The sequence below is a fragment of the Bos taurus genome, chromosome 21 (genome assembly GCF_002263795.3).
Source record: "Bos taurus isolate L1 Dominette 01449 registration number 42190680 breed Hereford chromosome 21, ARS-UCD2.0, whole genome shotgun sequence".
In the NCBI taxonomy this organism is placed as follows: domain Eukaryota; kingdom Metazoa; phylum Chordata; class Mammalia; order Artiodactyla; family Bovidae; genus Bos; species Bos taurus.
Genome location: NC_037348.1, coordinates 19,997,391 through 20,013,946, shown reverse-complemented (window position 1 = coordinate 20,013,946; position 16,556 = coordinate 19,997,391). Strand labels below are relative to the sequence as shown.

At 49.9% G+C, this 16,556-nt stretch overlaps 1 protein-coding gene across 5 annotated transcripts; it reads right to left on the bottom strand.

Moving 5' to 3' along the window:
* Positions 1 to 6,125: 6,125 nt before the first annotated feature.
* On the bottom strand, positions 6,126 to 15,437 carry LOC508153 (uncharacterized). 5 transcript variants are annotated; one of them, XM_059878985.1, is made up of 4 exons: positions 15,382 to 15,437; positions 14,970 to 15,131; positions 12,022 to 12,148; positions 6,126 to 10,160 (listed from the first exon to the last, which is right to left on the bottom strand). In XM_059878985.1, exon 4 carries the CDS (start codon positions 10,019 to 10,021, stop codon positions 9,122 to 9,124), a length of 900 nt encoding a protein of 299 aa, XP_059734968.1. In that variant the 5' UTR covers positions 10,022 to 10,160; positions 12,022 to 12,148; positions 14,970 to 15,131; positions 15,382 to 15,437; the 3' UTR covers positions 6,126 to 9,121.
* Positions 15,438 to 16,556: the final 1,119 nt, after the last annotated feature.

The window sequence follows — 16,556 nt, the reverse complement described above, 5'->3', positions numbered from 1 at the left end:
GGTGCCTAGGAAGCTGTAGTCTCATGAAGGAACCTTGAATTGGGGACCCCAGCACCAGGAGACCTGGAGGCTAGGTGACTTTTCCAAGGTCCTTGAAGTCAGAGGGTCATGCCAGCATCCTTTGGGTGTCTAGGGCATGGGGTCCCAGCCAGAGAAACAGACAATACAGTTGTCATAGGGCTCTAAATTAAGTGTATCCTTCCCAGTCAAGTCAAGACCAGTGTCCCATACCAGTCCAGCCATGGGAACCAAGCCTCCTCAGACTCCAACGATGGGATAGCAGCCAAGTCAGGGAGACAGGAGGGAATGAGATAGATATTGCTTTTGTTTCCTTTTCTTTTCTGTAACCTCATGCCATTGCTATGTTGGAATATGGTTGATTTGAGGTTTTATGCTTGTTGTCGGGGTTTATACACCCTTGATTCAGTGATGACATATCCATATAGCACATCTGTTCTTTTTTTGGATTCTTTTTCCATAACGGTTATTGTAGAAGGTAAAGGAAAGTTCCATTTGCTGAATATCAGATCCTTGTGCAGTGTCTATTAGAGACACAGATTTTTGTGTGTGTGTATGTCAAAGGAAGGAATGAGGGAAGGAGATAATCCTCATGGATCTTCTATTACAGATACAGATTTCGGTGTATATGCTGAAGTAGTGGATTTCTGTGTATTTGTCAGTCCCAAGCCCCTATGAATACAACCTGGTCCTTAACTTTAAAAAAAATTCTTTGTGTTTGAATTCTCAGAGGCTTCTTTTGAGCTGTGAATTAGTTCCTTTTTTTTTTTTTGATCTTTTTTTATGTTGCCCTGGAGATTCTTCATCTGGTATTTTCTTCCTTTGTCCGGCTGATTTCATTTAGCGTATGATCCTCTAAGGTTCACTTTTGTGATGACCAATCACATAATTTCATAATTTCAGGTGTGGTTTTTATGGCTGAGTAATAATAGTCTGTGGCAAATATTTTCCCATCTTGTTTAAGCTTTAAGCTGTGGGTGACACTTTGTGGTTCTGTGTCTCGGCTGCTGTGAGCAGTGCTGCAGTGAACGCTGGGGTGCATGTGTCTTTTTGAAAGATGGTTTTCTGGGGATATACTCCAAGTTTGGGAATGTCAGAGGCTGTAGTTAACTTGAAATTTTATTATTTTGGGGGAGATGCAGATTGTTGGCCGTTCTGACCGTATAGTGGTATTTGTGTAGTTTTGTCCTTTTTCCTGTAAGTAGGGATGCTGAGCATCTTGTCCTGTGTCTGAGTTTTTTTTTTTTTTTTTCCTTAAAGGGCATGAGGAAAATTTACCTGTTGCAGTTGTCTTCTTGAAAGTCAGCTGTGTTTGGAATTTATTTCTGCAATATCTTCCCCAGGGCCTTTCCTGAGTGCTGCGGTCGTCAGCATTCCCAAAGTCCTTGTCAGTTGGAGGTGGCATTATCTGTGCTCAAGTTGTAGTTTCAGGTAATGTCCACAAGGAGGCAGCACTGTTTCGTGCCAACTCTGGTTCTTAGGGATTCCCTGGTGGCTCAGACGGTAAAGAGTCTGCCCTCAATGAGGGAGACTCGGGTTCGATTCCTGGGTCAGGAAGATCCCCTGGAGAAGGAAATGGCAGGCAAGCTGAGACTTTGGAAATTGACTTCCTGGGCTGTGAATTAAGAGTGTAACGTGCCTGAGCAAACACGCAAGGCCTGTCTCACTGCTACTTCCCCTTAACACTTCACCCTCTGTTTCAGACTTATCCCAACCTGGGGCACCGCTCCCTGCTGAGGTGCCCAGGAGGCTGTACTCTCAGAGGCTTCAGCTGGGGACCCCAGCACCAGCGGACCTGGAGGAGGGTGACTTTTCCTGGGTCAGAAGACACCCACTGGGCTGCCCCAGGGCCACTGGGACCCTGGGGTCCCCCCAGTCATTTCCACTCTGCTCCCCGCCCACCCCAGTTCGTGGAGCATCCTCAGGGCTGGCCCCTCCCAGGGGTCCTGCAGGGGTCTCCTCTTTCAGCTCCTGCCCTTAAAAGGGGTCTGATCATCCATCCATCATCACCCCCTCCCTGAGATGCCCTGAAAACCTCCACATCAGCATCAGACAGAGCATCCCTGTTCATTTCCAATCCCTTCTTCCAGCTTGGAAGCTGCTAACCAGTCTCCCAGGCCAGGAGAATCCTCACAGGTAGGACTACTGCCAGACTCCCATCTGGATGGCATCTTTAGAGCTTAAGAGTCAAACATTATGTTAATTTATTCTGTGGTTCCCCCATGATGCTCCATCTTGGAGTCATGCTGGGTGGGTGTCCCCTGTTCCAGTGGAGAAGAACCACATGTTAAGGCAAAATTAGGGGAGGTGATTCAGAATAGTTTCTACTTCCCATGTCATCTTGTCCCCATGGCCTTGCTCTCATTCCATGGTTCCTCCCTGTTAATCTCTGATCCCACTCCTCTGGGTGGGGCTGTGTCCCCTCAGATGGCAGCTCCTGCTAGTGATGCTGCAGGGAGGACAGGCCAGGACATGTGTGTCTTCAGGTTTCTGTGGAAGGAAGACCTGCAGCTGAGTCCTGGGTCCCAGAGCTCGAGTTTGGTCCTGGGCTCCCACCCATGGGCCCTGCTGACTTGTGGTCCTAGCCAGAGGGAATCACACAATACCAGTGTCACAGGAATCAAAATTAAGGGCACACTTCCCAGTGTCATGATGCTCCGAGTCCAGCCACAGGAACCAAGCCTCCTCAGGCTCCAGGGATGGGGTAGGAGCCCAAGTTAGGGAGGCAAGAGGGAAACGAAATAGATATTGCTTTCATTTCCTTTCCTGTCCTGTAATCTCACGCCTTTGCTGTGTTAGAATATAGTTGATTTGCGGTTTTGTGCTTGTCCTCACAGTACAGCCGCTTTTTTAGTTATGACATACACACACAGCATATCTGTGCTTTCTTGGATTCTTTCTCCATAATAGCTATTGCAGAAGGTAGGGGCAAGTGTCAAATTCCTTAACACCCTGAATCCTGTGAGTCCAGGATGAAACCTCACCTTCCTTTCCCAACTACATCTATGCCCAGGCAGGAGGCATTATTTCCTGAGGTGATACCCAGCTCCGAGGTCCATTCATCACATCTTGAAGTTGATGCCCCAGCACTAGGGAGCTTCCAGGCAAAAGTACAGCAGGAGTGATGGATGCCCCGCATGGTGACCTTCAGCACCTCATTCCTGCTCTTGTTTGTAAAAAAAGGAAGCAAAAGTGGTGTACTCTGAAGTCTGAGAAAAATAGGTTGGAAATCTGATTCTGTCATTTAGTAGCTGTGTGACTAAGGACTTAACCTCTCTGTGCTTCAGTTTTTAGACCTGTAAAGCAGGAAAATCTAACAATTCGCTGGGCTCTTCTGAGATATTACATAGAAGTCATCCAGCACCATGCATGTCATAGCTCAAGCTACCACTAAACGTCAATATCTGGTGATTATTCTCTGCACAGTCCAGTGACCTAGCAGAGCGCACCTGTCCTGTGCTGCAGGGCCTGGCCTCTAAAGGAAGAGCATGCACAGTGTACGTAAGGAAGTGTCCATACCAGAGCAGCGACTCACATTAGGATCAGCTGCATGTTGCTATTTAGATCTGTGTCTGGGTCCTGCTTCAGCTCCAAGGAACCAGAATCCCTGGGGGTGGGGAGTGAGGCAGATGGGTGGGGGTAGGGTGGCCCTGTTGACCTTCAGATGTTTCCAGTGCCTAACACCCTGGAATGCCCTGAGGGGCTTTCTCAGCACCTTGGTACCTGAGCACCGTGTTCTCACACTGGACCAGGATCAGCATCACCTGGGGGGCTTCTGGGCCCCATCCCAGAGTTTCTGACTCAGCAGGTCTGGGGTGGAACCCAGGCATCTGCATTCCCAATAATTTCCTGTTGATGTTCTGCTGCTGGTCCGAGGACCACACTTTGAGAAGCACTGCCACATCAGGCAACCATGATGTGCAGCCACGGATTAGCAACTGGCCTAAGAACTGAGCACCTCCAGAGGGATTCTGATGACTGGTCCAGCCTCGCCCCTGCCATCTCCCTGGGCTGCCTGTTCATGCAGAGAGGGGGCACAGCTCCACAGGACATGTCCCAAATAGCCCACTGCAGGGATGAGGGGCTCCAGGTAAAGTTAAGAACCCAAGGGATTCAAATCCAGGCCCATCTGACAGCAATGCCAGTGCTTTTCATTCAGACAGGTTTCCAGAGCTGGTGCTTTGCATTCCCACCTATGACACCTGGGAACCAGTGTGAGAACCTGGGAACCAGTGTGAGAGGGCAGGGAGGTGCAGCTTGACTTCTCAGGGGTCTCTGCTGTAGGCAGCTCTGTGTCTGGCTGTGGAGTGGCCACCAGGTGGAGTCCTTGGACCATCTCTCCCCCAGGCTGACTTGCAGGGAGAGCCAGCCTGAGGGACGCTCTGGCAGGAGGCGTGAGGGGCTGGGTCTCCAATTTGGTTAGGGGTGGCTCCAGGGGGCAGCTCCAGGGACCTCTAGATGCCCTCTCTCAGCCAATGAGCTGAGGTTGGGAGAGGCCTGGGGCAGTGTTGCAGCCTGGTGTGGAAGATGACCCCAGGATTCCTGCCTCTCAGCCGGGGTTTCTTCTAGAGTTTTAGGCTTTCTTGGAAGGAGTGGAACCAGGATTCCCAGAGGAAGAGCTTTCAAATCTCTAACCCTGCCTCCTGCTTCTGGCTCAATGCAGGGTCAGTTACCCTTGGCAGATGCCTTTCAGCCCAGCTGCTCATGTCTGTGAAGAACAGCCACCCTCTGTTCCCAGGTCCTGGAGCTCCAGGGACACCTATCAGGATCTTGTTTAGAGCCCTGAGCTTGTCCCTCTGTCAAGATGGAGTGTCTTCATCTCTTCATGTCCACCTATCCCCAGGGTTTAGGGCTGGGATAGAGAGACAGGGGGCTTCCCTGATAGCTCAGTTGGTAAAGAATCTGCCTGCAATGCAGGAGACCCCAGTTTGATTCCTGGTTCAGGAAGATCTGCTGGAAAAGGGATAAGCTACTCACTCTAGTATTCTTGGGCTTCCCTTGTGGCTCAGCCAGTAAAGAATCTGCCTGCAATGTGGGAGACCTGGGTTCGATCCCTGGGCTGGTAAGATCCCCTGGAGAAGGGAAAGGCTATACCCACTCCAGTATTCTGGTCGAAGAGAATTCTATGGACTATATAGTCCACAGGGTCACAAAGAGTCAGACACAACTGAGTGACTCACTTTCACTAGAAGGACAGGGGTGCAGAGATCACCCTGCCAGTCAGTCCCAGCTTTTCATCCATGGGGTCCCTCAGTGGAGGCTGGAGTTGTTCCACTTGACGGACCTCCCCCACCCAGGATCCTCTGTCTCAAGAGCTCAGGCTAAGGGGGAGCTGGCAAGCCTACTGGTTCAGTCCCACTGCACCGGGACTCACTGGAGTCTACAGAAAGGAAGGGTGGCTTTGTAATAAGAATTCTCTCTATGTGACTAGCATCTGTCCTCTAAGTGAAAGAAAGGCTGGACGACCGAGATCACAGCTGGGGCTCCCCTGCTATTTGGAAGCCCCAGGAGCCTGGCCTGAGGTGCAGCCACAGGAAGGACAGGACCTGGTGGGCAGAGACTGGAGATCAGGCCCTGCTCAGTGACTCCAGGGCTGGAAGGTCCTGAGCTCTAGCCCTGTTGAGGTTCTAGTTTCTCATCTGTAGACCGGAGATTATATAACTCTCCTAAGGCTGGTGTGAAGGTCAGAGACAATGATGTGAGGGGCCAGGGACAGAGGGGTTCCCGGTGAAAGGCAGCCTTGAACAAAGATGAACCTGAGATCCATCCATCCCCTCACCTGCACTCCTGTGATTAGCTTCTAGCTGCTTTGTCTATTTCCATTCTTTTCCTCAATGTCTGCTTGTGCTGAATGCAAACTGAAATAACTCTGGTGGGTTCTCTTTGTTATCTTAAGATGAAACACAAACTTTTAAAATGTCACCTCCAAAGCTTTGCAAGCTCAGACCATTTTATACCTCTTCAACCTCATCACCTCCCTCTCTGGGAGGGAGTTTGTGTTTCGTCTGATTCAGGAAAATGTAAGAAAATGAGAGTTCTTGCACTGAACTTGCAAGAGATAAATGCATACATGCTCATATCAGTAAAAAAATTCATCAATTGTCAACTCAAAAAGAAGTGAAAAGTTTTACTCAAATCAACAAAGAATTATAACCAGGGAGACAGTCTTTCAGAAAGCTGTGAGAACTGTGCTGAAGAGTTAAGGGTTGGAGACAGTATGTGTGTGATTTGGGTACATGCAACCAAGCATACATCTTAGCCAAGTTATTGTTCTTCGAAAGGATCAGATACCAGAGTTAAGGATTTAGTGTTTTTCTAAGTATGGGAAGATGCAAGAAACTGGGTTCATAAAAATTTCTCCTAAAAATATCTATCTTCCTCTGGTTTCTTTCTGGTTCTGCCAGTCTTGCTACAACATAAAGTGCTTCTTCCTGATTTCCACCCTGAATTCATTTCAGGGTAGCTTACTTTCAGGATAGGTCAGTGACTGCAGTGGTTAATGACTTGATTCTTGTAGAACCCAGTGGTGGGCAACATTTTTTACTACTCAATATTCTCCATTTGTTTCTGTCTTATTTCAGCTAAAGTTTAGGAGGTGTTTTTGACCAATTTGCCCTAGGATGCTAGGAATGCTCATTCCCTGGTCAGGTAAAGATTTCATTGATAGGCTACTCAGCAAGCAATTACTCGTCTAGTCTTGGTAACAGTAGCCAAAATCCTCTGGACCAACTGTCTTACTAGTCTGTCAGCTCCAGGAAATGATTCCCTCCTGTTGCTTCTTCCCATATCCAGAGTCACACTATTACAATCAGTGATCTTAGAATTATATATACATCAGGTCAATTGTTTCAAGTCTGTTAATCATTAGTTTTTTCAGGGGCTCAATAACACATTGTGAAAGCAAGAAACAAGAATCTTGTCAAACAGGAAGAATAGAAGTAATAAAGTAGTGACATTAGTAAGGTCATTTGTAAGCAGTAGTATTTTCTAAGGAGTTACGTGGCTGGGCCCAGAACAGAAATATTGATCTTTATGGTGGAGCAGGTATTTCTGCCCTTGTGAAGGTAGGTTTTATACACAATGCAAATACACAATGCACACCAGAGGGGAGGGAGAAGGTTCAAATGGGCAGAGAAAATATTTATGTTTAAATTTTTCTTGTCTTGTCTTAAAATAGCAAGTCTTTTTCATTGCTTCTTAAGTTTTACCGGCCATGGAAACTGCCTCCTGGGAGCCCTCCCCCTCCACCGCACCTGCCTGTGGGTGAAGATCCCAGGCTTCCTCCCAGCACAGGACTGAGGGGCAGCAGCGGGGGTCCTTCCCCGCCCCTCTCCCACAGCTCTGCTTGCCGGGTCCTTCTGGGCCTGGTGACACCAGGATGCTGGGCTCTGAGGCTTTGCATTTGAGAGGAAGAGAGGAAGAGGCCTTTCGGTGCCTTCCCAGTCACCAGTTCCTATAAACAAACTGCTACTGGCCTCAGTGCAGTGGAACCCATGGGCACATATACAGGTACACACAGAGACACAAACACCCACTGAGCCTGCACACAGGCACACACCCTTAAAGAGAGATGTCCAGGGGCTTTCCTGGCCCCTTTAAGGGTTCAGGCACAGGAAGCTGGCACTGGGGTGGGCCTAACCTCTTGTGTCCCAGGCTGGGCCACCTGTGACCCAGGGTCTCGTCCAGGTGTGGGTGGGGCATCAGTGGAAGGGGCTCCACGAAACCCAGGTTTGGGTGAGGGTGAAATTGGATAGGATCCTTCTGAGCCCTAGGCAAATTTGGGGCAATTGGAATATTTGGATTTTGTGGAAGTTTTTCTTTGTTTTCCTTCATCTTTATATTGAAATTGAAAAGGACACTATAAATGTGGGAAGGGGTACAAGTCTTTCTCTGTGATTAAGAAACAGACTATGTGATTGAGCAGAGACAATGATGGACACGAAAAGCTCTGTGGAGTTTTTCTAAACTATATGTATTTATATAGATCACATTATGCTTCAGCATATGTGTGTGCACCACATACTCAAGCCATGCAGTTTCTATGACAATGACATCAGCATTGTCAATGCTGTCAAATGCTACCCCCTCAAACTGCCCACTGAAGAAAATTTGAAAAGAAACTTTCCCCCTTTACAAATAGGGTCACCTACTAATTTTTGCTGTCTTGATCAGAAAAAAGAAAAGAATAGGAAAAAAGAATAGCAAGCTAACATCCCCTTTAAGGCTGGCAGGACCATGCTCTTCTCCCTGCAGAGGAAGGACCTACTGCTTTGATCACCGAGGCAGGAGGGCTGCATCACCATCCCTCACCAACACTGCAGACAGGTGTCTGCAAGACCTTGTGCTTTTTTTCCCTAGATCCTTTTTACTTTGCCCAGAGAGGAGCTGGATTGGTTAAGACACTTCTGTTAAGACACCCTCTAGGCAGCAGATAATAAGTAAGCCTGGGAAAATTCTCCAGTCAATCTCTGGTGGGGTTGTGCAACAGGTTGGGTCTCAATCTAAGGTCTCTGCTTCAAGTTTCCTGTCCACTTGACATTATTGACCTCTAGAGATTTTATTTAACTTAAAGGGGAGGTGCACTGTACAGCCCCCTCCACTAACAGAAATGAGGACCTACCTACCCCCAACACTCATACACCCCCCATAAACACACCAACTATTACCCCCAGGGGGACAGACACACTTTGGCAATGAGGCCCCTCCGGAGGCCCAGGGTGTGAACAGCTGCACAGAGGGTTGTGTGCTGTGGAGTCCGCACCTTAGGAGGCGGGAGGGGGCGGTGGACACAGAAGGAAGGAGTCTCAGGTCCCTGATGGATCAGAAGAAGGAAAATGGGGAGAGGTGGTCAGGACACAGACAAGAAAACCAGAAAAGGGCCAAAAAATAGAAAATATAGAAAAAATGAGAGAAGCAAAAGAGAATGTGGGCAACCACACAAGACAGGAAGGAGACAGAGGAACAGAAAAGAGAATGAGATGCATGGGGAAAGATGTGAGGAGGGAAAGGGGAGCCAGGAAGAGGGCATCAGAGGACGTCAGAGCTCAGTGAGGATATCTCCTGTGAGCAGAGGATCGGGAGTCTCCAGGCTGGTCCTAAGTCCCTACAGAGACCGGCGGGCCCAGTACCCCAGCTCAGCCACGTAAATCAGCAAGTTGATGGCTGTCAGGACAGCCACAGCCAGGCGCTGGTCCCAGGCGCACATGAGGTCGTCAATGCAGCTCACATCGCTGGACCGCTGGGGCAGCCCGCCCAGCTCCTCATAGAACTGGTAGAGCAGCCAGAGGACAAGAGCACTGATGTAGAGGAGGACAGAGAACACGGTGAGCACAAGTTGGAAAATGGGGAAGGGGATTGGCAGCCTGTTCTCCCATTCGCCCAGATTCAACAGGATGGTTACTGCTGCTGGGATGAAGCAGATGGAGTACACGGCCACGCAGCACTCCAGGGCCGGCTGGTGCAGGTATAGGGAGGTGTTGCTGAGGAAGGCAAAGATGACACCAGCAACGAAGGTCTCCAGCACGTTCAGCAGGCCTGGCACAGTGTGCACGTAGCAGGGGATCTCTTTGAGCTTGTAGAAGTTCCACACGCCCGCCATTTCTATGGCATAAAGCACTGACGCGATGCAGGAGAATGCAGTGGCAGCGACGGCCCGGTCCCACTCAGGGCCATCAGGCAGGAACTGGACGTAGGCGATGGAGTAGATGATGGAGGCTGAGAGGCAGATGAGGGCGGCATAGCAGGCAAAGGTGACGGGAAAGTTGTACCAGTAGAAAGGAAAGCGAGGCTGGAGATCGTTTAACTCAATTATGACTATGAATAGGGTCACAATGAAACAGATGCACCAGCAGGACATGAACCAGTTACCTATGTCCCCTCTCCAAATGCCCATGTCAGCCACCAAGGAGAATGCCACGCAGGTGGAGAAGAGCTGCGGCACGCGGAGGAGCCAGAACACTCTGTTCACGTAGAGCCAGTATGGGAGTGTCGCCCTGGTGCTCATGGTGTTATGAATGTCTGGCAAGTCACAGTCACCGGTCTGGCAGTGGTCTTCACTGAGGACCCACCAAAGAAAGATCCGGCTCCAGAGGATCAGACGCCTACAAACGCCTCAGGGCTCTGTGACGGCTGAGGCTCAGGACCTGTGGAGTTGGAACCGATGGCTCAGACACTCGGGTAAGAGCACAGCTGCTCCAAATGGTTCTCCCCACCCATCACCCTTGGCCTTGTCAGGAGACTTGTCTTATCCCAAAGCTCCCAGCTAGTTGTGGTCTAGCCTCAAACCATGAACATTGTGGATCTCTCTAAGCTGACCATTATTTATGGAGACACAGAGACGGATGGTCCTTATCTTTAATCCCAACCCTTCAAGTCTCTCAAAATTGAAAATGAATATTTAAAAAATTGTTTGGTAACAAAATTCGGCCCAAAGAGACATGAGACAAATTATGATCTTTTTTTATTTTACTCAATGTGACTGTTCAAAAGTTCAGCTGCCAAAACACTAATGTGTATGATTACAAGGTGCTTTGAGACCCCAGTGGGGTGTGATGTCATGTAGAGTAGATGTACTATGTCACCTGTATGGAGCTGAAAATTCTGAATTCTAGAGAATATCTGACCCCAAGTGTTTCAGAAAAGGGACTATGGAGTGTCCTTTTGACTAACCCCATTTTACAGATGAGAAAACTAAGGTAGGGGAATTAAGTCCTTCCCTAAGATGGCATGACCATGAAGTTGGAACCCCAGATAAATATACCAAAGCCATGGGCATGAACTCTTTGCTCTACAGCACACATGGCAGAAATCCCCTTAGGTGGAGCCCAGGACCAAAGCCTAGAACACAACTTCAGGGCCACAGCCTCCTTCCACAGCAACCTGAACATACATGAATCCAGGCCTCTCCTCCCTGCAGCCATCACTAGAAGAAGCTGCCATGTGAGGGGACACAGCCCCACCCGGAGGAGGGCAGCTTCAGAAGTGAACAGGGAGGAGCCATGGGGTGAGAGCAAGGCCGTGGGGACAGGATGAAATGGGAAGTAGGGACTATTGTGACTCCCCTCCCCAATTTTGCTTTCACATGTCACTCTTTTGCATTGGGTCAGGGTATCCCAACCTAGCATGATTCCAAGGTGGAGTGTCATGGAGGAACCAAGGAACGAAATGTTAAAATGCCAGCTTTTTAAGCTCCAAAGCAGCCATCCACGTGCAAATCTAATCCTTTAAAGGGCAGGAGCTGAGAGAGGAGGCCCCTGCAGGACCCCTGGGAGGGGCCAGCCCTGAGGATGAGCCCGGGACTGGGGTGGAGGCGGGGGCGGGGGGCAGAGTGGAGATGACTGGGGGGATCCCAGGGTCCCAGGGGCCCTGAGGCAGCCCAGTAGGGGTCTTCTGACCCAGAAGGGATGCACGCATGGAGCCAACCTTCCCATGGAGGAGGGGCCGGGACTGGAACTGAGACAGGAGAACAGGGGCCTGAAGGGGTTTCAGGGCTGTGACAGGGACACATGGCCAGAGTGTCAGGGACCCTGGAGACCACGGAATTTCCCAGGTCACCACCCAAGACAGTCCCTCCAGCCAGAGCTGTAGTCCTGCTCATACAGGGGCTCCTCCAGGGTCCAGTGTGTGGGGGGAGTGTGCCTCTCCCAGCCCGCCCCCTCCGCAGGGACAGCCGCCCTGTTTCCAAGGGACTATTTGCTGAGAGGCCCCCAGGGCTGAAGGGCCAACAGCCTGAGCCCCAGCCAGCTTCCTGCCATCATGGGCCTTGTTGCCTTTGCTGATAATAAACCCTGGGACAAGCTGAGGCTGGAAAGAGAAACAGAGAGAAAACCTGAGAACCTCCCTGGACTCACAAAGCTCCTTGAGCCCCATTGCAGGGGAGCCCTGGAGCCTGCTGGCCTCCTAGTGGGCACTGCCAGGGTGGGAAGGAGCACTGGGGTGAGGGAAGGAGGGATTGTCATGCTCTTTGTACCCCAGTTTGATCCCAGTTTAATTACTTGAACTCACCCTGAAATTCCACCTACGATAAGAGACAACTTGAATGCTTTGAATCCATTGAATGCATCAGAGAGAGGATATGGAGAAGAGGAGGCATGGGGGTTCCAACCGCGTGACCCTGGGTCAGGCCTGTGCCCTGGAAAACAGGAAGTGGAAGTTTGTCTGAGTCTTCCAGCAGCCCCTCCTCCACTCTAATCTGTGAGCCTGGACATGGTGCCCCTGTCAGAGCACAGCCGATGTGGCTGAGCCCTGCCTGCCCAGCAGCCAGGCATGTGGACTAGAAGACAGTGAGCTGGGAAGGTCATGGCCAGAACAGAGGAAGGAATGAGGAAGTGCCAGAAGGGCAGAGAAGGGTGAGATGGGATGGACACTCAGAGTGACAAGGAGTAGAGCCTTCATAGCTGGATGATCATGGCAAGCTACTCAATAGAACCTCAGTTTCCCCCTTCTGTTCAATGTCTCTATACCTATTTTGTGTCAATTAAATGAATAAAAGCATGTGACGGGTTCATCAGAAAGCCTGTCACATGGAACCCTCAATCTGTGCCAGCTACCTCCCCACCCCCCTCACAGAGGACCCAGAAGGCCCTGGCTCTGAACATCAGCACATGCAGCTTGATTTGCTGCAGATCAGGGGCTGCAAGCCAGTTTGCACTGCAGGTGGACTCTTGATGTGTTCAGTTTCCACCACAGTTTCCATCAGTGTTTTCATGAAAAAATGATGTGGAATCACTAGCATTACTATTTCTTCCCTGAGTGTTTGGTGGCTGCACATTGTTTTAATTTCACATGAAAATTCGGATTACAGCTCCTTTTCAAGCCTCAGGAGATACAGTGTCACCTGGTTTGGTTCCCTTGGCAGTGGGGTTGCTGGAGATAAGCAGCTGCTAGCCTCTTTTCTTTATATTGTTTTCCATCCTCATCTCTGTTTAGTATTTTCTATATTTCTCTCATTCTCATGTATAACTGACATAAAGCAAGACTATTATCATCTCTCCTGTGACTGGTTTCCTGTCTTCGACATGGCCAAGCTTCCTGCCTGCTCACAGGAGCGTCCACCCCTCCATCCAGAGAGCATCCATGTCCACAACCTCAACCTCAGCCTTCAATACATTTCAAATGCTGTAAAATCATGTGTAGACATGTGTGTACACACAAGCATACTTGTTTGTACATACATGCATACATGTTTGTAGGGAATATCTGTATCTCTTTTCCTGTTTTGTCAACATGAGACCACGTCTTCCCAGAGCATCTTGCTTTTGCACCGCCCCAGACAGGTGCAGCTGGTCCTCTCCAGGGATCCTAGTGCTCTCCATCCCCTTATTTCCTTCCCTCCTGGCTCCTTGGGCATCAGTGGACCCTCCCCTGTGAGTCTCAGACACGGGGACATAGGATGTGACAAGGGATCCTGGGATCCAAGTGACCACCATGCTATAGGGCAGGAGGTCAGCAAGTTTTTCTGAGAAATTTTCTTAAAAATATGACAAAGAATATATTTTTCATTTCTGGAAATTAAATCTGGTTTCCTAGATCTGCAACAAATTATCACAAGCCTGGCAGCTTAAAACAGCAGAAACCTGTTCTCTCACAGTTCTGGAGGTCAGCAATTTGAAACAAGGTGTCAGCAGGGCTGCTCTGTCTCTGATGCCCCAGGGGAGGGTCCCGCTTTGCCTCTTTTAGCTTCTGGAGGCCCTTTAGCTCGTCCCATGTTACTGAACTCTGATGATGTCCGATCATCCCTCAAGAAGCCAAACACCGAGAGATGAGTGCTGGGCTTTGCCTGGGACGAGGTGCGGCTCCCCCACTGTGAACACAATCATCGCTCATGTCTGTGCATCAGCCCATGTTGGACGGTGGTTTGAAAAAAATACTCATGAACATTTCTACCTTTTTTTGTGCATCAACTCAGAGGATTTGTTTTTTTCCAGTTTAGTAGGTCTGAAGTGAGAAAAAGATTGTATCAAGAGTCAGCCACTGACTCTTCTCCTGCACTGAAAGCTCCTGCAGGGAATCGTCTCAGTGGAAATCCACCCCTGGCGCGCCCCCACCCCACCCCCACCCCAGGGGACACACTCTGGCCAAATCAAGTGATCTGTCCCGTCTTAAAAGGAGAAACTGCTTCAGACCTCCTTTCTTCCTCACACTGTGGTGACGCTAAGGCTGTGTCCCGCCAACACACTAGAACCCCTCCTCCTTCCGGGGACTGGAGTTGGGGGGAGGGGGGCGCAGATGCCCAGGCAGCTCCTGCCTCGGGCATCAGGACTGGAACCACAGAGCTGGGGCTGGATTCAGTTCCCTAAAAAGCTGACCCCATCTTCTCCCTCCCTTGCCTGCAGACTCCTCTGTGAACGCGGCAGGCTTTTCACAGTTTCCTTTCCTTTTTGCCTTTAATTTAGTGCCCTTGTTGGAAGAATCCTTACTATGGAGTAACAGGAAGACCTGCGCATGGAGTTCCCTCCCACTTACCAGATCTTGACAAAAGAGCTCTAACTGCAAAATACTGGAATAACTTAGAGATCCATGCAGGAACAATGTTCTTCACAACTGAAGACATACACGGGCAAGGTTGTATTAAAAGTAGAAAACCACTTTTTTCTTGATACAGGGTCATACTGTTAGGGGAACCACACTGACACAACCACCCACCCCGTTCAGGAACCCTAGTAACCACTTGTATGAGTTGTCTTACGACAGGAGGTCCCGGTAAGAAACACGGAACTAAGAAGCCACCACCAACCAGAAGGGTTCAGGAAAGGTCGAAAGGAGACAGCATGTGTCTGACCACCTTCCACAATCCTCCTCTCTGGCATCCATCCTGGCTGAACAAGGTGGGCACCACCAGGAAGGACTCTGAATCAGAATGATTGGCTATGGACAACCCGGAGACTAATCCCATCACCATAAAACCCAAACTGTGAGCCATGTGGCAGAGCTGTTCTCCTGGGTCCCCTTACCTTCCTGCTCTCCGCCCCGGTGCTGTTTCCCAATAAAAATCTCTTGCTTTGTCAGCGCATGTGTCTCCTCCGACAATTCATTTCCGAGTGTTAGACGAGAGCACAGTTTCGAGCCCTGGAAAGGGTCCCTCTTCTTGCAACAATACCTCTAGTTTTGCCAATCTGTCAAGATGCGTGCCAGTGGACTTGTAGAAGGGATGGATGTAGGTCCCTTCCCCCAACTTCACTGGCTCCCCCAGAACAGATTTCAAACAAACAAGCAATTCTTCCTTGGGAAGAGAGTGGTACAGAGTCACAAACAAGCCATTTCCCACTTCTGCAGTGTCCAACTGGCCCCAAAGTTCCAAACAGCAAAGAATACACACAAACAGGTGGGAAGGGGGGCTCCTGGGACCCACACCCCTCTACTCACTCAGTCAAGAGCTCTGTGCTCCTTCAGAGGCCAGTTTCCTTCTCTTAACAGAAAGTGAAAGCACCCTGTGAGCAAGGCGTGGGGAGGGGCAGGGCTAGTTCCTGAATCTAGCAAGTTTGGCAGCTGCTGGAGAAGACCTATAGATCTTCCTGGGAATAGATGGTACTCCACCCTGTCTTCCCAGTGGCACTCTGCTCCTTGCTCTAGGAAGACAGGGAGGGGCTGGAGACTTGGGGACCTGACTCCTGCCTGGACACTCAACATTGTCCCCCAAGTCAGGCCCAGCTGCTTGTCGCTGAAGAAGCCAATACAGAGAGCTAAGTCTTGGGTTTAAGAAAAGTAGCTTATCTTAAGGAAGCTGGCAAGAAGGTGTTTTACTGCCCAGAAGAATCAACTCCCAGCAGGGCAAGGCTCAGCCGGGATTTATACAAGGAGGGAAGCAGGAAACGGCTGCAGGCTGCATGCCGGGAGTGCGCTGTGCTTCTATTTTGGGGGACTTTACAGTAACCACCAGGAGCCTTTCTGGGCTGAGAACATGTGGTCCTTACTTTGTTCAGATCAATACATCAGTTCGAGGGGTCAGTGGTTGTATATTTTCTAGAGAAAAAAGAATTGAGGCAAAAACAGAGCTTAACTGGCAAAGCAAAACTGAAACCAGAAAACATCAAACTCTAAGTATTCATAAGCCTTTGGTTGAGTAACAAGCAAGGTTACAAACCGGTGCCGGTGACCTGCCTGACCACCATGATCACCATGTGCCTGTCCTCAGGCCTGGGCACCAAGCCCATCGTGGGCTTCTTCCTCCACTTGGGGCAGCTGCTCTCCATCAGTATGCCCTTCTCGCTGGCGGCCAGTGAGGGGGGCATAATTAACTGGTGCATGTTCATGGTGCGTCTGCTTCACCATGACCCTCACCATCTTCATAGGGGAGTTTTGTGGGCTCCCTTCTCTTGAGACGGCTTTCTCTGCACCCATGCCTTTTATTTCTCCATCTCCTGCCTCTCAACGTCCATCGTCTTTGGCACCACCTACATCAAGTTCTTGCCTCCAGGCTCCACCCGAACCTGGGTCCTCACTGCCACTGCATTCGCCTTCGTGGCTGCTGTACTGTATGCCATTGAAGCGTTCTGCATCATATCCAGCCTGGAGGCATGTTCTGGTTCAAGCCAGCCTCC